A 23,787-nucleotide genomic window follows, 5' to 3' on the forward strand; every position below is an offset into this window, starting at 1 on the left:
GGAAAAAGTCCTTATATGGTTTGAAACAAGTCCCTAGGTCTTGGTATAAGAAGATTGATGCATTCTTTCAATAGTAGAAGGGTTTGGCAAGCGGTCGTCTTTCTTGAGAATACAACCCTTTCTCAGGATCCAAATCTCTACATCTTTCCTGAGAAAGGGTTGTATATTCGTATCATTCTCTATGTGGACAACTTGATAATCACAGGTAGCCATACAAACGCACATTGCTTAGACAAAGGTTTTCCCTAGCAAGAAATTTGACTAAGATGGCATATTCATTTCTCGGCAGGCGATATGTTACCATTAGAGGCTTTCGATATGATAGATTGTAAGCCCATCCCTTCCCCCATCGATCCCAAAATCAAACTCTCCTTTTCTGGATGTGATCAAGTTGCAGATACACTTACGTATAGGAAATCGGTTGGTTTCTTGATTTGGTTACTTAACACAAGGCCTGATTGTGCATTTGTGATGGGAACTCTGAGTGCTTTCATGCAAACACCTTTGGACGTTCACTGATAGCAGCACTCTGCGTGTTGCGGTACTTGCAAGGTACCAAGGATTTTGGTATTTTCTATGGAGAGGGGGCCACTTTATGTGGCTGAAGCGACTTCGACTGCACTAGAGATGTGAATACCCAACGGTCTACTACAAGGTATTGCTTTACTCTTGGATCTAGAGTAATTTCATGGACAAGTAAAAAGCAACCTATGGCGGCGCTTTCATTGACTAAGGTGGAGTATCGACCAGCTTGTTCGGCTGCTTGTGAGGTGATTTGGTGTTGCGAGATGACTACTTGAGGAGATCGGTTTTCGACAGTAGCAACAACAACCTACCCTTATATCATGTGACAACTAGAGTTGCTTGGCTATTGCTAAGAATCTGGTATTTCATGCACAGACCAAGCATAGAGTACCACTTTGTGCAAGAGCGGATCTTGGAAGGAGACATTATCCTTGAATACCGTCCTACCCAGGACAACGCTATAGACTTATTCACCAAAGGATTATCTCAGTTAACTATTAGCATTCATGGTAGCTCCTTGGGCCCTGGGCCACCCCCAGGAACTCTGAGAGGGGGTGTTAGCATATATCATCTCCTATTGGTGTGGCTATTCTGGTGTTTAGGGGTGCCCTTCCCATGCTCAGGCCCTTTGATGTGGGGTTGCACACCTTTGTTTTATGGCTTTTATGCCTATTTTCTTCTTTTGCAAGTTGTGTAGGAGTTCTCGAGGGAGTCGGCTAGTTCATCTGGAGAGTATATATGTTGGCCCACCCCTCTCACTTTTCATCTTCATCACTTTTGGTCATTTGGTGAGCATCTTTCCACTCCTCACCTCTATGGGTTGGTTGAATCCATCTTTTCCTTGAGGATTAGTGCATCATTTGGTGAGCACCTTGGGCCTTGGCCACCTAAGACACCTGAGAGGGGGTGTTAGCATATATCATCTCCTGTTGGTGGCTATTCTGGTGTCTATGGGTGCCCTTCCTGTACTCAGGAACCCCCTATTTTTCCCTATTTTATTGGGCCTTGATGTGGATTGCGCAACCTTTTTTTTATGGATTTTATGCCTATTTTCCTCGTTTTCAGGTTATGTAGGTTGGAAGCATGTTAACATGTTACAAAATAACATGTCCATGGACATTGCTAATAACTAGCACAATTTTTAAGCATTACCTCCTCTTTGTGTTTGGCAACATTACCTCCTCTTTTTAAATGGTTATATGAAGAATTGTTTTTTTGTTTTCTTTTGGGCCGTTACATTAGGACCTCAATGGAGTCTTCTTGGGCCCTTTTATTTGGCAGTTTAAGGGAGTCAAACCTTTTCTCTTAAGTTTTCTAATTTGAAGCTTCAAAACGGCTACTTTATTCGAATTTGAATTTTGGAGGAAAAATAGAATTTAAAATCTAGCAAATAAAACCATATCATGCAACATATCTATGGAAAGCTCTTGATGCGTAGATCACGGATTTGTAATCTCCGCTCAAATCGGAGCTTGTATGTAGAAGTTATGGAGGTCCGAAAATTGTAAAATTGCCCCCCCCTTTTTGGGGAGAAAAGTGCACCCTTTGACCACTCTTACACCTCTCTTAATCACGAATGATTTTTGCTTACATGGTGGGCTCCTATTTGTCAAAAAGTTAAACGTTTCCATAACCTCATGGCAAATTAAAGGGCCCAAAAAGACTCCATTGAGTTCCTAATGTGGTGGTTACATGGGGTGAAGTGGGCCATCCAATGTGTCCCTCTCTCTCTCTCTCTCTCTCTCTCTCTCTCTCTCTCTCTCTCTCTCTCTTTGCTTGGAAACATGGTCTCTCTCTCTCACTCTCTCTCTCTCTCGTTGAAGCTCTTGCATGCTATCTCTGTACTCACTCTAGCTTGTGTGTCTTTGTCTATGTTTTCTTATCATAGCATCTCTCTCTCTCTATGCTTCTCTTCTTTTTTTTTTCAATTGCTAGATAGTGCATTTCTCTATTTTTCTCCCTCTCTTGCGCCCTCTTCTTTTACAGGCTTCTCACATTGTAAATCATGATCAATAATACAGTTGGATTGTTAGAGAAAAATTACCATGCAGTAATTAGACAGTATGAAGCTAAAAAAGAAGAAAGGGCACGAAACAAACTAAAGAGACAGGTTGAATAAGTGAACAGTGGTGCAGTTCTTGAGATGAGCAAAGAAAATGCATGATATGCAGTGAAATAGTGAAATGCTTCATGGATCAAACAGCAGGAATGGAACGTAGGACCAAGTGGGACATATTCAATCAGATGGTTCAACATCCAATGATCTTGGCACTGCAAGACAAATCATCAACGAGAGGAGCCTAAAGTCCAAGCAGTTATTGTGGCTAATGTTTTGCAACACATTGGCTAGTGTTAAACAACCCAAATCTAAGGAGGAGCTATTTCTAAGGAGAAGCAGGTTGTCTATGTTGATGAAATCTGATAGGTCTACATATCGCGATCTACAAGTTTCCAAGATCTCAAGGGTCATTAAGGTTCGAAGGAGCACCTTGTATTCAGCAAGATTGATCTCTTTTACATAGTGAATCTCTTGATGATACTACTAGAATATTCTCATTCGCTACTTGTTGGAAGCAACAATGTACTAGTCCCATTTCCCAAGAAATCAAGGAGCTTGTGTACTCCTTTTGGGAAAATGAGACACGAATGTCCCCGAATAAGAGGGATGTGATCCAAAAGAGGATTAGGAGAAAGACATTTATTAAACATCCAATGCACTTTCTGGACGAGACACAAATATTGACTCAAAGAGTATTCTTGTCTGCACACTTGAATGCTGCATTACCCACACTATTAGCATTAAAAATAGCATTGGGATATTGTTGGTCATTCTTGTCATTAATAATGTTTTGCTGATTAGTTACACATGTAGCATTGGTATGTTGCTAGTCATACTAGTTACTTCAAATTTTATATGCTTCATAGCACTACAAATAACATTGGTAAGGTGTTGCTAATCTACTAGTTTGATTTAGCAATGTGCTTGTAGTGCTACAAGTACCATTGTGCACACTGGTGCCTAGCACAGTTCTGTTGTTAAGAAGCAATATCTACTAAAGGTCTAGAGCTAGCTAACATTACTATACTAATAACTAGCACTAGCTAGCTGTGTTATATTGAGAACTAGCACTCTTGTACTGCTAACTTATGTAGCATTGTTAAAATATTAGCTACTAACACTATTGTTTTGCACTATATAGCAATGCTTGTACCATTGTACTAGTCTTAACTAGCATAACCTACTACTATCATGTTGATAACTAGCACTATTAATACTGCTTTACTTATAACTGGCACTATTATACTACTACCAACCATTGTCTTGCAAGTTAATATTTCTAACTATAATTGCTAACACACATTTCTAGAAATTATCACTGCTAATTAGCATTATTGGCAAACACTGCTAACAGACAGCACTTCTAGGACACATTGCTAACTAGCACTGCTAACTACTAGCAGTATTACTTAGCACTAGTAACTACTAGCTCTATGCTAATAGTGCTAATAGTGTTTCTATCTATTAGCACTGCTAATAGCATTGCTAACATAACTGCTAACTAGGACTATTAATAGAAACTGCCTATAGTAGCACTGTTAATTAAAATTGCTAGCATAAGTTAACTACATCCCGCATTCGTTTTACTCGTGCTCTTAACCCTATTGGAGTTTCTTTTAAGGTTTTCAATTGATCATTTTCTTGTTTCAAAGACACTATTTTGTTTTCAAGTTCTATAATTTTTGTTGCATTCAAAGATAAAGTATTTTGAAGATATGTAATATATTCTGCATGTGATTGAGATAGTCTTGAACTATAACCAAGTAAGCCATCCACCCCATCACCAACAAATCTAATCAAATCATGTGGTGTGTGAAAAGAAGGATACTGTCCTGTTCTGGGATCCGGTGAATATAGACTTCCATCTGTCCATAGGTCAATATGCTTCTTTCCTTCGTTGCGAAGATGTTGAGCTTCATTCGCACATGAAAGGGGTCTTTGTTAGACACTCCGTGTAGTGCATACTCTTGGTTGAGCAGCTTGATATTCAAATGAAACTTACGATTAGATGTATCACTCATTACTTAACAGAGCTAAAAATAGTAGCAGAGCTATTAGAAGATGAGAGACGCAGAAGAATGAGAATGAGATGTAGCTTGTGAAATTTTTATAGAAGCAGAGGAGTGAAATTTTTTGGAGAATGGATGAGAGCGCGTTCGGAGGGAATGGTCATTTAAAAGTAAGAGAAATAAGTATTTACCGCGAAGTCACTAAAAGAGTACAAATTTCGAGACAAGCCATTAAAGAGTAGCATGAAAACGATATATTTTTTTAGATTTTAAAATATGTACTTAGATACGTGTTCAATCACATAGATATGCTTTAAATATCCAAAACGGCCAAATTTGGAGCCGTTTTGACCGTCAACGTTCTACTAGTTAGTAAGTTAGCGAATTCCTTACACAACCCATTTTGAGACGTTTTTGGCCCTAATGGGACAATTGCACTATTATTTGGGCATTGAGTTTTTGCAGCGTAATGATGGCATTGTTATGCTACAGAAAAAATACATACATGCATTATTAAAGAGGTTTAATCTTAAAGACTGTAAACCTATGGCTACACATATGGAGCTCAGTCGACGACGACTAAGTCTCGAAGATGCAGATGACCCTTTTGATGCCGGCTTGTATTAAGAAGCTGTTGGATACCTTATCTTATTGTGTAACACCAGTCTTGACATTAAATATGTGGGCTCAATATTGAGCATATTTACACATAGCCTAGACACAAAGTATTGGCATAGCCTATCAAACAAGTGTTTCGCTACCTAAAGTACTTTGGGTTATTTTATCTCAAGAGGGGTAAGTCACACTTGCATGCATTTACAAACTCAGACTGGGCTAAATTTTATGACACACGAGTGTCCATAAGTGGTTTTTTCTTTCACCTTGGTGATTCATATGTATCATGGCTCAACAAGAAGCAAACCACTGTAGCCACTTCTAGCTGTGACGTTAAGTACAGGGTAACATTTACAACTATAGTTCAGTGTGTTTGGTTGAGGCATCTTATTGCTGGTTTGGGTATTGGAGAGTCCTCATCCACCACCATCTTCACTAATAGTTAGAGTACTATGGCAGTTGTGAGGAATCTAGTTTTTCATGCTCGCACAAAGCACATTGAGGTGCACTATCATTATGTCAAGGAGAGATGCCATGTAAGGGAAATTAGCTTGGCTTATGGAAGATTTGTTCACAAAAGCTCTGCACGATAAAAATTTGAAGCTTTTCACAAAGCTTTAAACCTACTTCTCTTTGGGAACTAGTATGGGCTCCCTATCACAGTCCAAAGAGCCTGGCACATCTCTATACTTCTAGTGCAAGCTCACCCCTTGTCCACATCATCACTCCTAGGGGGGATTTGTAGCCATATTCAGTAGTGATGTGTGTGAACACATAAGACCAACCGTTTTTCCTCTTTAGGAGGTTTTTTCCTCATGCTAGTATACACCCATGTTGGGGTATACTTATCATTTTTGTACAGCACGCATTCATTATTTATCTATCATTTCATTATGTGCTCTCTTGAACTTCTCCACTCTGTGTGTCTGTGTGTGTGTGTGTGTGTGTGTTCCTGCAACCCTATTTCCAACAACCATCCCCACATGCTTAATAGAGGGCTAACAATCACAATTGGATTAAAATGTCTTCACATGTTAATAGAGGGCTCACAACCACAACTGGATTAATGTCCTTTGGCAGTATGCACCACTGACTCGGCCACATTGATATGGTGGAGTAATGCAAGTTGCAAATATATGATACGGGCTAAGTTTGCCTTGGAAGCTTGGGGGGAATCCATATTATCTCAATAACCATTGGAGGATTTTGAAGGTTGTAGCAAAGGAACTGTTAGCTTTGGGTTGGTTGTGGATAGGGAGCTTGGTGTTGAGGTTGTTGGGGAACATTACCCTTGAATGTAGGTTCTTGTGGTGCCACTTGTGAAAGCATGGAGATGGCTCTCAGATTGTAGTAGGCAAATAGATTTAGCTTTTTCCTTATTATTATTATCCATAGGTCTCAAATTTAGGTAAAAAGTTGGTAATGACTTGGATTTGAGATGAGCCTTGTGCAGCGGGCATACGCTTGTGAATCAAATTTATTACTCGCCAACGAGGAGGTGCCATGTGACTTCCATGATCCATGCGCGGCCGAAAGCGTGTACAGGGTCCGCGTGTCTGCCCTGGCCCCCACTCCCACACGGACCTCAGAGTCGTTGGCACGATGGTCCTCCCGTTATAAACGAGGGCTTAGCCACCCATCATCTCATCCTAATCCAAGAATATATCCTCAATCCTCCTTGTGTCTCTTCAGCCAATCATCTCTTTGTCCTCTAAATCTTCCATAGCCATGGCTGACTCAGGCGAGCACCGCGATAGGGGACTCTTTCACCACCACAACAACAAGAACGAGCAAGGCGACGTGGTGGTGGAGAGCACTCAGGTCTGCTCATCTGCAACTGTCGTCGATGGAAAGCCATTCGATGCCAAGGTAGAGATCAAAAAGCACGCCCACAAGGAGCACCTCGCAGAGGCTGGCGCCTTGCTAGGAGGAGCCGTGGCCATGGTATGCACCTAATATAAACAACCTTTGCCCTTGTCTTCACTTAATTAATCATCTTAGATCAACCATTCTACCCATTATAGTGACGTGATTAGGCCTAATTATCTTTGTGGGTATTGTGTTTTGTTTGCGTCGTGAAGTACGAGAAACATCAAGCTAAGAAGGATCCTGAGAATGCCCACAAGCACCACATTGGAGAAGCCGTAGCTGGGGCAGTGGCCATTGGGTCCGGGGCGTTTGCTGTGCATGAGCGCCATGACAAGAAGGACGCTGAGAAGGAGGGCAAGCACCACTAGACACTTTCAACTTTCGGTTGCTTTATTGCATGATCGCCTATCCTTCCGTTTTATGCTTTGGCAAATTGGCGGTGTTACCACTGTCTCGTCATTTGTCAATGTGATGTTATTTGTCTTATGCTCTGATATTTAGTTTGAACTCGGTGCACATTGTGAAAATTCATGCACAATCATGAAATCGCATGCATTTAGTAGTTGGGTGAAGGGAACTTGGAATTTGGTGTACATTTGAAGACCAATGAAATTGCTTACGTATATACCATAGCTACCCCAAATGAAATGAAATAAAATGAGAATTATTTGGTAGTAATAGATGTTCTTTACACTAGTACAGGAGGATTGTAGCTATAGAAAAAATTGTCTGGTAGTAATGAGAGTTGCTTTTTACATAGGTGAAAGAAGATATAAGTTGTAGAGAAAGGCATTAAGTACCTAGAGTTGAAAGAAGATCGTACGCTTAGGCAAGATGGAGATGACTGTCCATGCACTTGATGTAAAGTCAACGTCCCATGCACGAGTAAACTTCACCATCAAATATCTCCTTCACACTTCTTCTTACGAAAGCCTTCACACTAAAGCTTAATTCCAAGGATAGCCTTTAAAGACACCCATCTATCTACCATGCTAGAACTAAGCTAACTCTTTTTGTGCTTAGAAAGTCACAAACATTAAAAAAAAAATCGATTATCCAGTAATTCTAAATAAGAAGAGAGGAAAGAGAAGGGTAGAGAGAGAAACAAGGATAGGATAGAGAAAGTGAGTAAAGAGAATGATAGAGAGTGAGACAGGGAGAGAATAGAGAGAGCTATAGAAGAGAGACAAGGATAGAGAGAGAGAGAGAGAGAGAGAGAGAGAGAGAGGTAAGAGAAGGATAGAGAGAGAAAGGGGGAAGATAGAGAGAGTGAGACAGGGAGAAAATAGAGAGAGCTACAGAAAAGAGACAAGGATAGAGAGAGAGAGAGAGAGAGAGAGAGAGATAAGGAGGATAGAGAGAGTGAGATAAGAGAAGGATAGAGAGAGTAAGCAAAGAGAGAGTTAGTGAGGAAGGAAAGAGAGAGTGAGCAAAGAGAGAGTTAGCGAGGAAGGATAGTGAGAGTGAACAAAGAGAAGGAAAGATGAGTAAGACAGTGAGTAAAGAGAAGAATAAAGAGTAAGAAAGGGAGGATACATAGAGTGAGAAAAGAGAAGGATAGAGTTAGCAAAGAGAGTTAGGGAGGAAGGATAGAGAGAGTGAGGAAAGAGAAGGATATACATATATATATATATGTATGTATATATTTAGAGAGAGAGAGAGAGAGAGGAGAAGGATAGAGAGAGTGAGCAAAGAGAAGGATAGAGAGAGAGTGAGCAAAGAGAAGGATACATAGAATGAGTAAAGAGAAGGATAAAGAGTAAGAAAGGGAGGATACATAGAGTGAGAAAAGAGAAGGATAGAGTTAGCAAAGAGAGTTAGGGAGGAAGGATAGAGAGAGTGAGGAAAGAGAAGGATATACATATATATATATATATGCATATATTTAGAGAGAGAGAGAGAGAGAGAGAGAGAGAGAGAGAGAGAGGAGAAGGATAGAGAGAGTGAGCAAAGAGAAGGAGCAAAGAGAAGGATATAGAGAGAGATAGGTAGGATATATATATATATATATATAAAGAGAGAGAGAGAGAGAGCCAAGAGAAAGATAGAGAGAGAGGAGATCTCTTACACGTTGCCACCGTAGCTCCTTTGTACTTTGCCTTTGTACTCGACAAGGCAATTATGGAGTGCTTGCTGCTCCATGTCACATCAGCACTGTCCAATGAAAACATAAATTCACTAGTAGATCTTCTATATCTGAGATGTTACTCGCCCAATCTACAGTTGTGTATCCATTTAGAGGGGAGGGAGGATAGAGAGAGTGAGTAAAGAGAAGGATAGAGAGAGTGAGCAAAGAGAAGGATAGAGAGAGAGAGAGAGAGAGAGCAAAGAGAAGGATATATATATATATATATATATATATATATATATATATATATATATATATATATATATATAGAGAGAGAGAGAGAGAGAGAGAGAGGAGGGTAGAGAGAGTGAGCAAAGAGAAAGATATAGAGAGAGTGAGCAAAGAGAAGGATAGAGAGAGAGAGAGTGAGAATAGAGAGAGTTAGCAAAGAGAGAAGGATAGAGAAAGTGAGCGAGGGAGGATAGAGAGAGATTAAAGAGAAGGATAGAGAGAGTGACCAAAGAGGTGGATAGAGAGAGAAAGAGAAGAAAATAGAGAGAGAAGAACAAGAGGTAAGAGAAGGATAGAGAGGGAGGGAGGGAGGGAGGATAAGGAGAGGAATGGTAGATAGAGAGTTAAAAAAATATAAGGGAGAAGAGAGTTTGAGCTCTTGCAAGCACACACACACACTCACACAAATTCTAGAAGAGAATACATAAGGTGAGGGGTTGAAAATTATTTTTCTTCTTCATACAACAAATAGAGAGAGTGACCAAAGAGATAGATAGAGAGTGAGGAGAAAATATATATAGAGAGAGAGAGGATGATAAGAGGTAAGAGAAGGATAGAGAGAGAGAGAGAGGGGGAGGGATGGTAGATAGAGAGAGTTGAAAAGATGCAGAAGAGAAGAGAGTTTGAGCTCTTACAAGTACACACACTCATACAAACCCTAGAAGAGAACACACAAAGTGAGGGGCTAAAAATTCTTCTTCTTTTTCACACAACAAAAAGAGGTCTACAAAGAAGATAAAGTGACTAACACACATAATAGAGTATATACAAGCGATCCATAATGTGAACACGCTAAGTGGAGTGGGTAGGTGTGGACTAGTCTCGCTGTAGTCCAACTGTAGAATCTCTGGCGAAGATATGTCAGTGTCAGTTACTAAACTCGCCAGTGATGTAAATAGTCATGTAGGTGCCTTATGAGTGTTAGCTCATGTTGAGCTCGACATCTCAATACTCCCCCTCAAGCTCAACTCCAGCTCATGAACTCCAAGAATATCTTGAAATCTGCAGAGCTTCTTATCTCCCTAGGTCTTCATGAAGATATTAGTAACCTGATCCTGTGTGCTGACGTAGGTCAAGTCGATGTCGCCTACTAATGTGTTTCGTCCGCGCATAGAAATTGGGTTCCTAGCCAATTATATACTACTAAGATTGTCAATATATAACAACCTTTCTCTTCACATGTAACTCCAAATCCACAAGTAGCTTGCGTAACCAAGCTCCCTCACACGCTGCCACCGTAGCTCCTTTGTACTCGACAAGGAAATTATGGATTGCTCCTTTGTACTCTGCCTGTACTCGACAAGGAAATTATGCATTGCTTCTTGCTGCTCCATGTCACATCAGCACTGTCCAATGAAAACATAAATTCACTAGTAGATCTCCTATCTGAGATGCTACTTGCCCAATCTGTAGTTGTGTACCCATTTAGCTCCAATGGTACACCTGCTACATAAAATGATGCATAATCAACAGTGTCTCTCAAATACCAAAGTGTGTCGCTCGTTGTCAAGATGTGGTTTACACGTGAAACTTGCATAAACTAGCTCTCTAAGCCAACAATGTAGCTCAAATTTGGCTTGCTGATCGTGACATAGATCAAACTCCCCACCATCTTCTTGTACATAGTGGGATCCTCCAACACATAACTTGCATCCACACTAAGCTTGCCATTTTGATCTAATTGCACCAAGATTGGCTTACAATCAGCCATCCCATACTTAGATAACATGTCCAGTACATATTGTCTCTGTGATATCCAAATACCATCACGTATGCGAATGACCTCAATTCCCAAAAAGTAGTACAGATTTCCTAAATCCTTCATGTCTGAAACTTCCTTTTGAGAGAAGACTTTTCACATGCTCAATCTCATCCAAGTTGTCACCCCCAACAATAAGATCATCTACATAGATGATGATGATCACAATACCCTTATCACTCTTACACACATACAAAAGAGTGATCTGTATCTGCTATATGAAAATAAATAGTAACAAGATACTCAACAATCTTGTCATGCCATGCTCGTGAAGCTTACTTCAGTCCATACAAGGCCATACGAAGCTTACATACGTACTCTGAAATGACATGTATCCTCAAAACCTGGTGGCTGATCCATATACACTTCTTCTTGCAAGTCACCATGCAAGAATGCATTTTTTACATCCATCTGATGTAAAAACCAACCTTTAGCTGCAGCCATCGCAATCACAACTCTTACAGTTGCCATCTTTGCAACTAGGGTAAATGTCTTCTCGTAATCAATCCCATGTGTCTGCGCATGTCCTTTGGTTACCAATCTAATCTTGTACCTGCTTATGCTACTATCATTGCTATGTTTCACCTTATACACCCATTTATAGTAGCCAATAGCTTTCTCGCCTTCAGGCAATGGCACCAAATCCCAAGTCTCATTTCCATACAATGCATCCATCTCCTCATCCATAGCTCTTTTCTCTCGACACATTTTCACGTCATCAAAACATGTGGGTTCTACAACCTGAGAAACTTTTGCTATATAAGCTTAGTGATGTGCTGTATAACCATCATAAGTCAATCTCTGCAGCACAGGGTTTTTGACTCTTCTAGATCTTTGTAACTTTGCATTCATGGCTTCTGTAGTGTTCTTCACACTAGGTGTCCTCATTGCTAGAATCCCAAGCTCCTCATAAAGGCTCATCTCTGAGCCACTAGACTCTCCATCAACAAGAGAATGTCCTGCGAAAATATCAGGCATACCAAGGGGCTCATCCACTTTCTCTTTGTCTTTATGTGATGTACCAACTACATTTCCAGGACTGGTATTATAATACAGCCTTCCACTCTATGGTCTATCAACAAAACCATTAGATGAGAACTCTCCTGGTCCACTCAATAATTGTGATTGCTGACTTGCATTTTATGCAATCATGTTTCCACTTACATTAACCCCAACATCTTTTTCAGTAGCATCTTAGCTACTCATCTCATCAAATACATCCGTGCTTACCCTCAATTCACGTGTAGAAGGATTATAGCATCTATATCTCTTTTTCTCAAGGGAATACCTAATAAACACACATTTCTCTGTCTTTGGATCCAACTTAGTGTGCAACTGGTTTGGTACACACAAGTGAGACAAATGTTTCTTGCCAGTAAACCTTTCCTCTAGCGTTACATCATATATGGCTACAGTAGGAGTCATCATATATGGCTACAGTAGGCGTCATCATATATGGCTACAGTAGGAGTCATTTTCATGATATAAGCTGCTATAGACAAAGCCTCAGCCCAATAGCTATGTGGCATATTCTTCTCTGCCATCAATGCTCGCGTAATCTTAGCAGTGTGCCTGTTTGTCTGCTCAGCAACTCTATTTTTCTGCAGAGTGTATCTACATGTAAACTATCTCTAAATGTCATTTTTTTGCAAGAACTCAAAGAACTCATTAGAGAAGTATTATCCCCCTCCATCTGAACTTAGGCACTTCAAATGTTTTTCTGTCTTTTTTTCAACTCACTCTGAAATTCTAAAAATGAGTGAAAATTTCACTCTTCTCCTTCATGAAATACACTCACTTTCCTCGTGTGGTCATCAATGAATGTTAACCATTTATAAACATTGCAGCACTCACTTCAGGCATATTTACATTCAATGTAAACATTCTACCTGCTCTGTTACCTTTTGCAACCATCCTTCACTTATCTTTAAAGTCTTCTACATAACAACCATCGGACCTACAAACCTTGCTTAATCATTTGGTCAATAAAAACTAGATTCTTTGTAATGTTAGGAACATGAAATACATTTGCAAGGTACTTCACCTTACCATTTTACATAGACAATGGCATATCTCCAACATGGGCAATTGGATGAGTAGTAGTGTCATCCCCTGTTTCAATAAAACCTGGTCTTTCAAGACTCTTCATTTCCTTAAACCACTCATGACTTGTCATATGGTTCAAAGTATCTAAATCAATATACTATACATCATCCTTACATGTTTCTACATCATTTTCAGACATAACATTAACTACATGTTGCATAATAAACAACCTCTCATTATCCTCATTATTATTTCTAGAGGACGCATAGTTATTTTGTTGCACTTTTTCATTTTGCATATCACTCTGTTTCTTATAGCAATTTTCCAGCACATATTCAAGCTTATCACTCACAATAAAAATAGCATCGCGTATCATTATGCTTCCTTTGCCAATTACCATGACCTCTTTAACTCCCCCTGCCTCTAAATTGGCCTCTTCCACCTATGTGTTGTTGTTGCGAATCCTAGGATTGTTGTTGATGCTCACCATAATTCTGATTACCTATTTGGCCATCACCTTGGCCACGTCTATGATCTTTGTCTTGTCCTCTACCTCCACTTATGTAGAAGGCCTGCTACTCTGAAGAACTGTTTTGTTTTGTGATGAAGACTGTTGATATTCACCCAAATTTTTCTCTTCAATGATCAGCATTTACACCAAATCTATGAAGCTAAAAATGTTCTCCCGAGTTTGAAACAGACATCCTGAATGCCTTGTATTGTGGTCCGAGGCCACGTAGACATACCTCAACCTTATCATCATTATCAACAAAAATACCAATGGATGCAAGAGATTCCACAATGTCCTCGATCTTCAAAGTATAATCATTTACAGACATTTTTCTTTTCCACAGTATGAAGCTCATTCAACTGAATCTTTCGTGCCTTGGTGTTAGTTTCGTACAGCTTTACCAAGGTGTCCCATGCCTCCTTAGGTGACTTGGCATCCTACATATGCCCAATCATAGTGTCATGTATGCGGATAGAAAGCCAATACATGACTTTCATTTCTCCTTGAATTCTTTTACATCTGAGCAGTTAGATTAATCTCCGGTATCTCAGGTGCCTCCTCATGTTCACCTTCAATGTAGTCCTAGTAGCCTTTTTCCATCAAAAAATTTGTCAATCTAAACCTCCAAGTATGTAAGTTATTCTTGTCAAGCTTCTTTGCAACAATCTCGTTTATTCCATCATTCGGCATCTTGTTTGCGACACAAATTTACCAAGAACAACACTCTTGTTTGACCTGCATAAACTGTTGTATTCTCTGCAATGATACTATACTACACCCAAATTGTCACAACCAGTGACGTCAATTTGCATACATACACCCAATGGTAACTTTAAGACCTCTTTATAGTACACACAATGTCTGCACAACTAACCGCCCTTCCTACAGTTCCAAAATAGAATTTTGCACAGAATCAAAACTTACCCGCAATTCCCTTGAACTCTTGCAAATTGAAAAATGGAGGTCCAGACGCACTCAAAATATGTTTTCGGCCTAAAAAAGATTACCCAATAAATAGAATAGTTTCCCTGTAGCTCCGCTCTCACAAAGAAAGCTCCTCAATCGGAGTTCGTTTGTCGGTGCCTCCCAAAGAGCTCCTAACAAGGGTGTAAAAGCCAACACAAAAGGGGGAGAGTAGATGAAGCTCTTACCCTCGTACCTCTTCCTATGCTTCTGTTGACGCTTAGCCCTTAGAATAAACCAGGCTCTGATACCCATGAAAAGATGTAGGGGAGAAGAGAGCTTGAGCTCTTGCAAGCACACACACACTCACACAAACCCTAGAAGAGAACACACAAGGTGAGAGGCTGAAAATTCTTCTTCTTCTTCTTCACAAAAAAAAAGAGGCCTACAAAGAAGATAAAGTGACTATTTACACACATAATAGAGTATATACAAGTGGTCCATAATGTGACGAGTAGGTAGGTATGGACTAGCTGGTGTAGTCCAGCTGTAGAATCTCTCACAAAGATATGTCGGTGCCAGCTCTACCAAACTTGCTAGTGATGTAACTGTCGAACAGTCATGCAGGCACCTCGTGAGTGTCAGCTCATGTTGAGCTTAACATCTCAACAAAAGTGAGCAAAGAGACAGATATAGAGAGAAAAGAGCAAAAAAAAGACTTGTATGTTGGTTGGAGAGAGGAGAGGAAACGAAAGGACAATGGTAATAGATAGAGAGAGAAAGGAAGGAGCAAGGTTGGTGGTGGGCGGAGATGGTGGTGGCAATAGTTAGAGTGAGAACAAACAAGTAGAGAGAGGACAACCAAAAAAAGCTCCCTCTACCAAGCTCTCTCAAAAATCACACTCCTATTCAGATATGCCTAGCATTAACCCAAGTTTCTACTAGCACAAGATAAATCTAAATGAAGATGGAGTTTTGATCAAGCGTAAAGGTACAAACCCAACTTTACCAAGCAAGTCAAGAAGATTTAGTGGAGAAGAGAAGAAGAGAAATAAAGATGTGGTCCATATTTTTCTACAAAAATAGTAAGATTTACATCTTTTAAAGAATGTGCCTAATCATAACTGCTCCATTGAAGCTAGCCTATCCTTGTAAGACAAAGCTTATAAGTGATGGTGGATGAGCTTAGCAAAAGCTAGGTAAGTACCCGATTCTTGGGATTCATTTAAGAAAATATTCTTAAAGGAATATCTTCTTGAAAATGAAGAAGATTGAAATTGGAAGGAGTCGGATAATTCTATGGAACAAAAGAATTTAAATCTCACTCAATATATAGCCTGCTATATAGAGAAATTGTCTTAAAGCTTAAGAAAATAAACAATTTTTAACAAGTAAATAGACCTAAATAGGAAGTACAAGAAGGAAGTTCGCTCCAAAGAGTCAAAAATATTAGATGAGGCTATAAATTTACAAAAACATTTGACGATAGCATGGGTAATGGTAATCGTAAAGAAGATGAAAAAAAAATCATTAAGTCTCATGAAGAAAATTTTGGCTCTTAAAAAAAAAGGTTTTTTCTTTAAAAAAGAAGAACCTCTTAAAAAGCAAAAATCCAACCTTAGTAAAGTTTCTAAAAAAACCAAGATTTTGAGAGAGCGGTTAAAGAAAAACTTTGTTTCTCTTGTCTTGAGCCAGGACATGATAAAAGGAACTGTCCTAAGTCCCAAGGACAAAAACTTATTGGGAATGGTAATGATAAGCCTAAAGGAATGCACACTTAAATTATTTTCATTGAGAAAAATGCTGAACACAATGTACTATCTTCTCCTTTGATATGTAATATTAAGCTCCAAAAGCTTCATCAAGAGAATGAAATAGAACAAATATTTTTCTGTTATGCAATGTCTCAGTTTAAAAACCATTGTGAAAAGTTTGATTCAAGTATTTGTGAAGTAGTTAATTCTTCTTTGAACAATTTATTGGAAGAAGTTAAAGATATTTTTCTAGAAGCATTACCTAAAGGTTTACCTTTGGATAAAGGGATAGATCATCCCATAGAAATTTTAAAGGATTAAAAGCCAATTAGTAAGTCATTTTATGAAATAAGTTTGATAGAAACACAAGAAGTTGAAAAAATGTTAGCTCAATATTTAGAACAAGGCTTTATTAGGCCAGTAAGTCTCTTTAACCTTCACCAATATTATTAGTGATGAAAAAAGATGCATATATATGTGCTTGTGTATATATTATTGTGGATTAAATTCAATCACAATAAAAAATAAATTTCATATTTCTAAGATAGATGAGTTATTTGATCAATTCAAAGGTGTTAAAATTTTAGTCTGGATATCATCAAGTAAAAGTTAGAATTGAACATGTACCAAAAATAGCATTTAGGACATCTTTTGGACACTTTGAGTTTTTAGTTATGCCTTTGGGTCTAGTTAATGCTCTTGCTACTTCTATATTTAGGAAAATTTGTGGTGGTTTTTATTGAGTGATGATATATTAGTCTATAGTTAAAATGAACAAGAATATATTAGTCTTTAGTTAAAATGAACAAGAATATATTAAGCACTTTAGAAAAGTATTTCAATTATAGAGAAAAAATAAATTATTTATCCAAAAAATCTAAATCATTTAAAAGTAAAAGTTGAACAAAGCTCAAAGTAATTATTCAACTTATGAAAAAGAACTATTTGAAATTGTGCATGTTTTTAAAAAGTGGAGTCATTATTTATATATTGCCAATTTGGAAGTATTATATGACCATGAAAGTCTTAAATGGTTAAGTACTCACAAAAGGAGTTAAAAGGTAGGAAGGCTAGATGGGTTGAAATCCTACAAGAGTTTGATTTTTAAATCAGATATAGAAAAGAAAAATTTAAGGTCGTGGGAGAGATGCTCTAAGTCAAGCACCCATGATAAATGAGTTGAATTTTACTCAACTAGAAAGTGAGTTGCTAGCTCACTTAAAAGAAAAATGTACTAATGACCCTAAGTATCAAAGTAGTATCAAAGTAGTTTGGAATTACTTGATTAAAAGAGATAACTCTTAAATAGGAAAATGCAGCTATTGCTAGTGATAAAAGTGTATCACTTAAAAAGATAGTGGTTCAAAGGAATCACTTAAAGAAAGATCAAAAGTGAAAAAGATCGTTAATGCCTTGGTAAAGATAGTTAATGTCTGGTAAAAGCAGCCTGTCTATTTATAAATAAGAGTGTAAATTCTTGGAAAAGAGGAAAGACTATAAATTCTCATGGTAGTGATATAATAAAGTGATGTTTGTTTCGGCCAAATCGTAAAGGTACGAGTATGTAATTGTAAAAGAAAGTAATGACATGTACTCATTTGTGAAGAGAAAAGTTGACCATATTAAAGAGAGGCATTATTACGAGTGGTTATGCTAGTGGATTCCATAATGGTAGACATGGTACAAGGAATCTTGTAATTGTTTCTTTATATGCATAAAAGTTATCAAGCAAATACGTTGCTTGAAAAAGGTTTACCAATAGAAAGAAATGTCTATGTGGACATTATTTCACTTATTGAAGTGTAACAAAAAAGACGTTTTACCTAGATCCAAATTCAAGGATGTCCAAACTTTTAAAAGGCAGGGTCTGGTATTAATGATTAGTTACTTAAGGTACTTGGGAGCAACTAGGTGGAATGGGAAGTGATGTATGTTATGCCAATGTACTAGTAATCGAAAGAAGTTGACTGAGCAAGGTTGAGGTTATCTCACCCAAAAGAATTTCTTGATTGAGTTGACAGTCGAGAAGTAAAAGGAATTGGTCAAGGGAGTAAATGATTACTTTACTCTTCATTGCTTATGGTATGCAAGGTCGGTCAACTAGTACGTAAGCTACAAAATAGTAATACAACAATCTTATTTGGAAATTGTGTCTCGGGAAAGGAGGTTATCTGTAAGATTGGTTCTAGTTAGTGTATACAAGTGTGCACTAGGAAAAGGGTTGATGGTAACCAGGTAAAGCTTCTGAGTGATCATGACACTTGAGAAGTAAAAAAGAGTAATGAAAAGTCATTAACTGCATACAAGCCTCTGATCAAGGACATATGCAAAGTTGGTGGACATAATCATATTGGTTTGTTCTCATGTTTAGCATCAACCAAAACGAAATATTCATCTTAGAAGAAGGTGTTAAAGCCAACCTCATTGTTCTAAGAGTAACATAAAGTTTAACACCGTGTCACATCTGTATGGTGTAATTACACTTACATGGACAATAGGTGTTTTTAAAAGAAAAAGATAATCTCTCATAGAAAGGGAGTTTAGGAACACATAGGAGAGGAAATAATATTCCTCTACTAAAGGAAGTATTTCTATAATTGAAATACTTATAAAAGAGAACTTATTCCAAGTTAAGTGGTTACACTGAAGAAAAGGTTTCTTGAGTTTGTTTTCGAGAATAGAAACTTAACTTTCAAGAGGAAAGAAATGTTATGAGATTGATAGGAAACATTATAAAAGTAAGACTAGAAAAGATTGTTTACATGTAAAAGGTTTGCATATAAATAAGGTTCAAGGGATTTCAAATTGGACATACTTAAAAGAATGGTTAATAGACATTAAGGTCAATATAAAAGGGCTGTAGATGGTACATAAAGGAAGCCCAAAGGCCATAGAAGTAGGTGCCCCCTTCTAGGGGGAGTTGAGGAGGCATTGGATAGTGGAAAGGTCATGCCTAGCCATTGAAAGGTCATGCCTAGCCATTGAAAGGTCAAGGGGCTGAAGTTGGAAGGTCATGCATCACCTAGGCCTATATAACCATGTGTTTAGGGTCCATTTGGGATATGGTTGGGTAGAGAATCAAAGTTTTAGTCTTACAAGTCCTCAAGCTATTGATGCAAGGAGCAGATGGTTGTAAACTGATGAATGGTGGATAGAGGAACAATTCTTAAAGTCATTACATGCATGCCATGAGTTGTAGAACAAAATGGTGCAAAGAGTAAGTGTTTATGGCTTCATTTGAATGAGCACTTGCTCGCTTCATCCTAGCTTCTGCTGCCCACTATCTTATTGGGTGGTCTCTCTGTCTCTGCTTAATCCTCAAATGTGGGGGCCTTGCTTCTCTCTTCATCAAAGCCTCGGATGTGAGTTGGTTGTCATTTTTGCAGTTAAGTAGTCACTTGTCTTCCTGCTCTATGATGGTGCCTTGGCTTAGAGGGACTACATTGGCATCTACCTCATAATTTGTGATGACACAGTTTATTGAGGGTTCTTTCATCTTCTTTCAGGAAGTGCTTCCACACCGGGCAAGTTGTGTTAGTGTCGCCTCCCTTCCCATAGTAAGAGGACACTTGTTTCTCCTCTGGATTCTTGCCTTCAGCCCCGCCAATGTGAACTGATCTTTCTGGCTACTCCTAGTCTTAATTTTACAAGCTTTTCGAATAGTGTGCTTCAGTTTTTGGTGATTGTTACTTGCGCACTTGGCATCGATATGCCCAGCTATATTAGGCCTAGTGCAGCATTTCTGATTTTGGTGGGGTGGGGGGATTCTTGCACAGAGCTTCTCGTTTAGCTCATCAATGTGCTTCTGCATCTTGTATTTTCTTTTGCTCTTTCTGTGGGAGCTGGGCTCACTATTATCCTCTAAGCTAGATGGCTCTTTTTCCCTCAAGTGATGTCACTCATTGTGAGACCTCTTCACCTAACACCTTAAGCGTCTTTGTGAGCGAGACACTACTTTTCCAAGCCCATTAAGAGCTTGCTGCTTGGATTCAAACGTTGTTTGCCTCATTATACGAAGCCCTCCTATAATGTAGGTGAGGGTGGCCATGCACCTCACCCACCACGTTGGTGAGTGCCAACTGTTGGGCAACACCCCATGCTTGGGATGTGGCCATGCCTTTGGGCCCCCCACACTCATCAATGAGCTGGGCGCCCAGCATGGGATGCCCACATACTCATTAATCATTGTGTGAATCGTTAGGGCAAAACAAACTAAAATTTAAACCAAAAGTTTCGACCATATCTACCACCTCTGCACATACATGCACACATGTGTCAGGCGGTAGAAAGATGTAGATGAACGACAAAAACGTTGAAACTCAAAGAGAGAGATAAGAAAAATAGCAAAACACTGCTGCATTAATCCTCCGTAGGCAGAGGGTAAAGGTGCTCACCAAATGACCAAAAGCGATGATGAAAAGTGAGGGGGGAGGGCCAACATATATACTCTCCACATGAACTGGCCAACTCCCTCGAGAACTCCTACGGGTGGAAGCATGTTAACATGTTACACTTTAGGTGTTAGTTACATGAATTTGCTGGCAAAAAATGTTAGCACTATAAATTGATATAAAGTTTTATATATTGATAAAAAAAGTTCTTTTATTTCCATTTAATAATTTGATATACTTATATGGCCATATGTTGGTGGAAGAACTCCCTTTCATGATTTTGTACAGTTAGCTCGTGTGGAGCCCTTGGGAATTTCTGAGAGTAGGCAAACATGGGGAGGGGGACCCATGGGAAGAGGAAGCGGGAAGCAAGACCTATAGACAACAGCCCTCAATCGGCAACGACAGCGCGAAACACAAAGCAAAACACAAAATCTCAAGAAGTTGGTGTTTCGCCCCCTCCAGCAAAGAAATCTACCATGGCTGCATCAAGTAAGTCTCTCTCCCTCTCTCATTCTCTACGTGTTGCACAATGCAAGTTGCATGCTTTGCATATACTCTTGTTGCTTATGCCATTTTCTAGACCAGAACATGAGCGGGTTTATGTGTTCGTATCACCGACTTGGCTTGTTCACCTCCTCTTTACTCTCCACCCTTGCCATTTCCTTGAAATCAGCCAACCCATCCTATTGTGCCATGTGATGATAAAGCCAAGATCTAATGGACCATCATTGTGTTAAAGATATGAATGATATGTTCTGAATGAATTGTTATCTGATAATGAGTTCTATATGAATATCTTTATCCCATGATTCTGTGAGGAGCTGACCAATCTAAAGAACCCCAGAATCAGTTGAATCTAAAATCGGATTTGAATCATAAATAAAGGGACTTAACAAGAATTTTCGTATCAAAAGGAAGAAGAGGGACATTGAATGAGAGACAAATAAAGGAGTGTGATGAAGGAGTCCATAGAAAAAGGTGGGCTAGGCTAAGGAACCTAGAAAGAACAGGACAAAGAAGTCCAAAAATACAAAGTCAAAAGAGCCTAAGAAAACAAGGCCAAAAGAGACATGAAGGGAGCCACAAGAGCCCCAAAAATGACTTTCACTTAGTACTTCACACTATAGACGACCTATGGGAATAGGATTACAAGTAGAGGCGAAGTAGAGCTTCTTTGTCTCTGATATGAAGTCTCCAGGTTCCTCCCACCTCTAAATATTTCCAGCAATAACTGTAATAGGGTGTGTAAAAAAACAACTTTGTATGTTGCACCATGCATGTTGCATGCTTTGCATACAGGCTTGTTGTTGCCTGTGCCATTTCCCTCCTTGTAATAGGGTATCATATGTTTGTTTTGCAGGCTCTGTGAGACGATGGAAGGCTCCACGTATTGATTACCCTAAACAAAAGAAGTTATGTGTGATGAAGCAAGAGTTTCAGACAAATATGGTCTGAGTATGGAGGGAATTGATCCCCGTACACTCAAGGATGAGCAAATCTCTGAACAACAATGGTTTTCCATCTTTAAGGAGGCTAGAGTCTACACCAAGCATCGAGTCAAATGTAATGAGATTCGAGAAGAGGCATTCCAAGAAATGATGGTGTTCCACCATAAGGTATATCAGCGAACCCCCACTAATCAAGAGATCACCCTATCGTTTGCACGAGGCTATGTGGTTCATAAATGTCCACCAAGCAAAAAGGGTGAGGGGAGGTCAACAATTACTGTAGCATGGGCCAGCTTTGCCAAGGACCATGTTAAGGACCTTACCTGGAAGACAAAGGCTTCTTGCAATGTTAAATTGGAAAATGGAGGGCAATGAATACGGGCTCGAAAACCTTTGCTAAACCATACCTTAAAGAGAAAAAGCCCTTTGCTAGAGGTACTATGCCTTCAAATAAAGGCGATGATATATCTTAAGATTCAAGACCATCCAGTCTCGCGAGAGGTGTCAAATTGGAATGCCCTATTGACTCTGAGAATGTCAGTAAGGCCTTGGGACTGGTTAGTTCACTCAATGATATGGTCATGCATGCAAAAACCTGCTCGCTTGGAGGAGGCAAGGGTTGAGAAGAAGAGCAACGAGGCCATGTCAGCAGATGCCATCAACAATATTCGGCAAACTCTATTATCTGCCCAAGATCAATTGTTAGCCCTACCTAAATGTACGAATGAGGTTGATGAAGCACGCATAAAGTTGGAAGCTACCATAGCTTCCTTAAATGCTACACTTCAGCTTCTAGGTGTTCCAGTTGAAAAAGCCACTAGTCCTACCTTGCTAGACAAGGTCATTGCATTGGAGGTATGCGTACAGGCATTGTGTTTCACCTGAAATATTATATTTTGATTTTTCTTATCTCTCTTCAAACCAATTGGTGTGTTGCTTGTCGTGTCTTCATGTAGATTGACCATGCAGAACAGACTCGAACTATCCGACGCCTTGAAGGCCAATGCATGCTCGTAAAAGAGATATCGAGTCACCTACTAAATGGAAATAATGTTTCCATTGTGCCACCCCTACCTCAAGCAAATGTTTAGACTACTACCTCTCTATTACAGTTGGATAATACATGTGTTGGTGGGTGCGAGTTTTCACTTCAGGCAGAGGACTTCATGGCGATGGTGGCTTTGCCATCCAAACACCCTTATCCTCTATTGTGCTTTGCAACAACTTACCTGATGGATGGTTGTTGTAGGGATTCTAATTGCCTACAACCCATCCCATCATCAGCAAAGTCTATGGTTGTGAGTGCTTATGATCATGGAATACCTGCCTGCATAGGTAAAATTCCTTGTTTGCAGTATACTGACTCCTTTGTTGGATTTTTTAGCACTAAATTACTACTACTTAGCAATGAAACACTATTATTGTTGCTATTTAGCACTATCATACTGCTATCTAGCAGTATGGTAGTGATAGTTAGCCTAGATTTCTAGTTAAGAGTTGAAGAGTGCTAGCCATCAGTATGGTAGTGCTAGTTAG

The 23,787-nt window shown here is 39.1% G+C and overlaps 1 protein-coding gene across 1 annotated transcript; it reads left to right on the forward strand.

The window, feature by feature from the left end:
* Positions 1–6,837: 6,837 nt before the first annotated feature.
* On the forward strand, positions 6,838–7,654 carry LOC147604482 (abscisic stress-ripening protein 3-like). Its single transcript, XM_086794749.1, has 2 exons — positions 6,838–7,152; positions 7,290–7,654. The coding sequence occupies exons 1-2, from the start codon at positions 6,937–6,939 to the stop codon at positions 7,443–7,445; spliced, it is 372 nt and encodes a 123-aa protein (XP_086650875.1). The 5' UTR covers positions 6,838–6,936; the 3' UTR covers positions 7,446–7,654.
* The last annotated feature ends 16,133 nt before the right edge of the window (positions 7,655–23,787 follow it).

Source organism: Cibotium barometz, chromosome 61 (genome assembly GCF_041138505.1).
Source record: "Cibotium barometz isolate CiBa-2024 chromosome 61, ASM4113850v1, whole genome shotgun sequence".
Taxonomy (NCBI): Eukaryota; Viridiplantae; Streptophyta; class Polypodiopsida; order Cyatheales; family Cibotiaceae; genus Cibotium; species Cibotium barometz.

What these genes read in the sequence shown, in the direction of transcription:
- LOC147604482 (XM_086794749.1), top strand. Translation starts at nt 6,937, where the DNA reads ATGGCTGACTCAGGCGAGCACCGCGATAGGGGACTCTTTCACCACCAC. An exon ending in TAGGAGGAGCCGTGGCCATG is followed by an intron (nt 7,153 to 7,289) that starts GTATGCACCTAA and finishes TGCGTCGTGAAG; the next exon opens with TACGAGAAACATCAAGCTAA.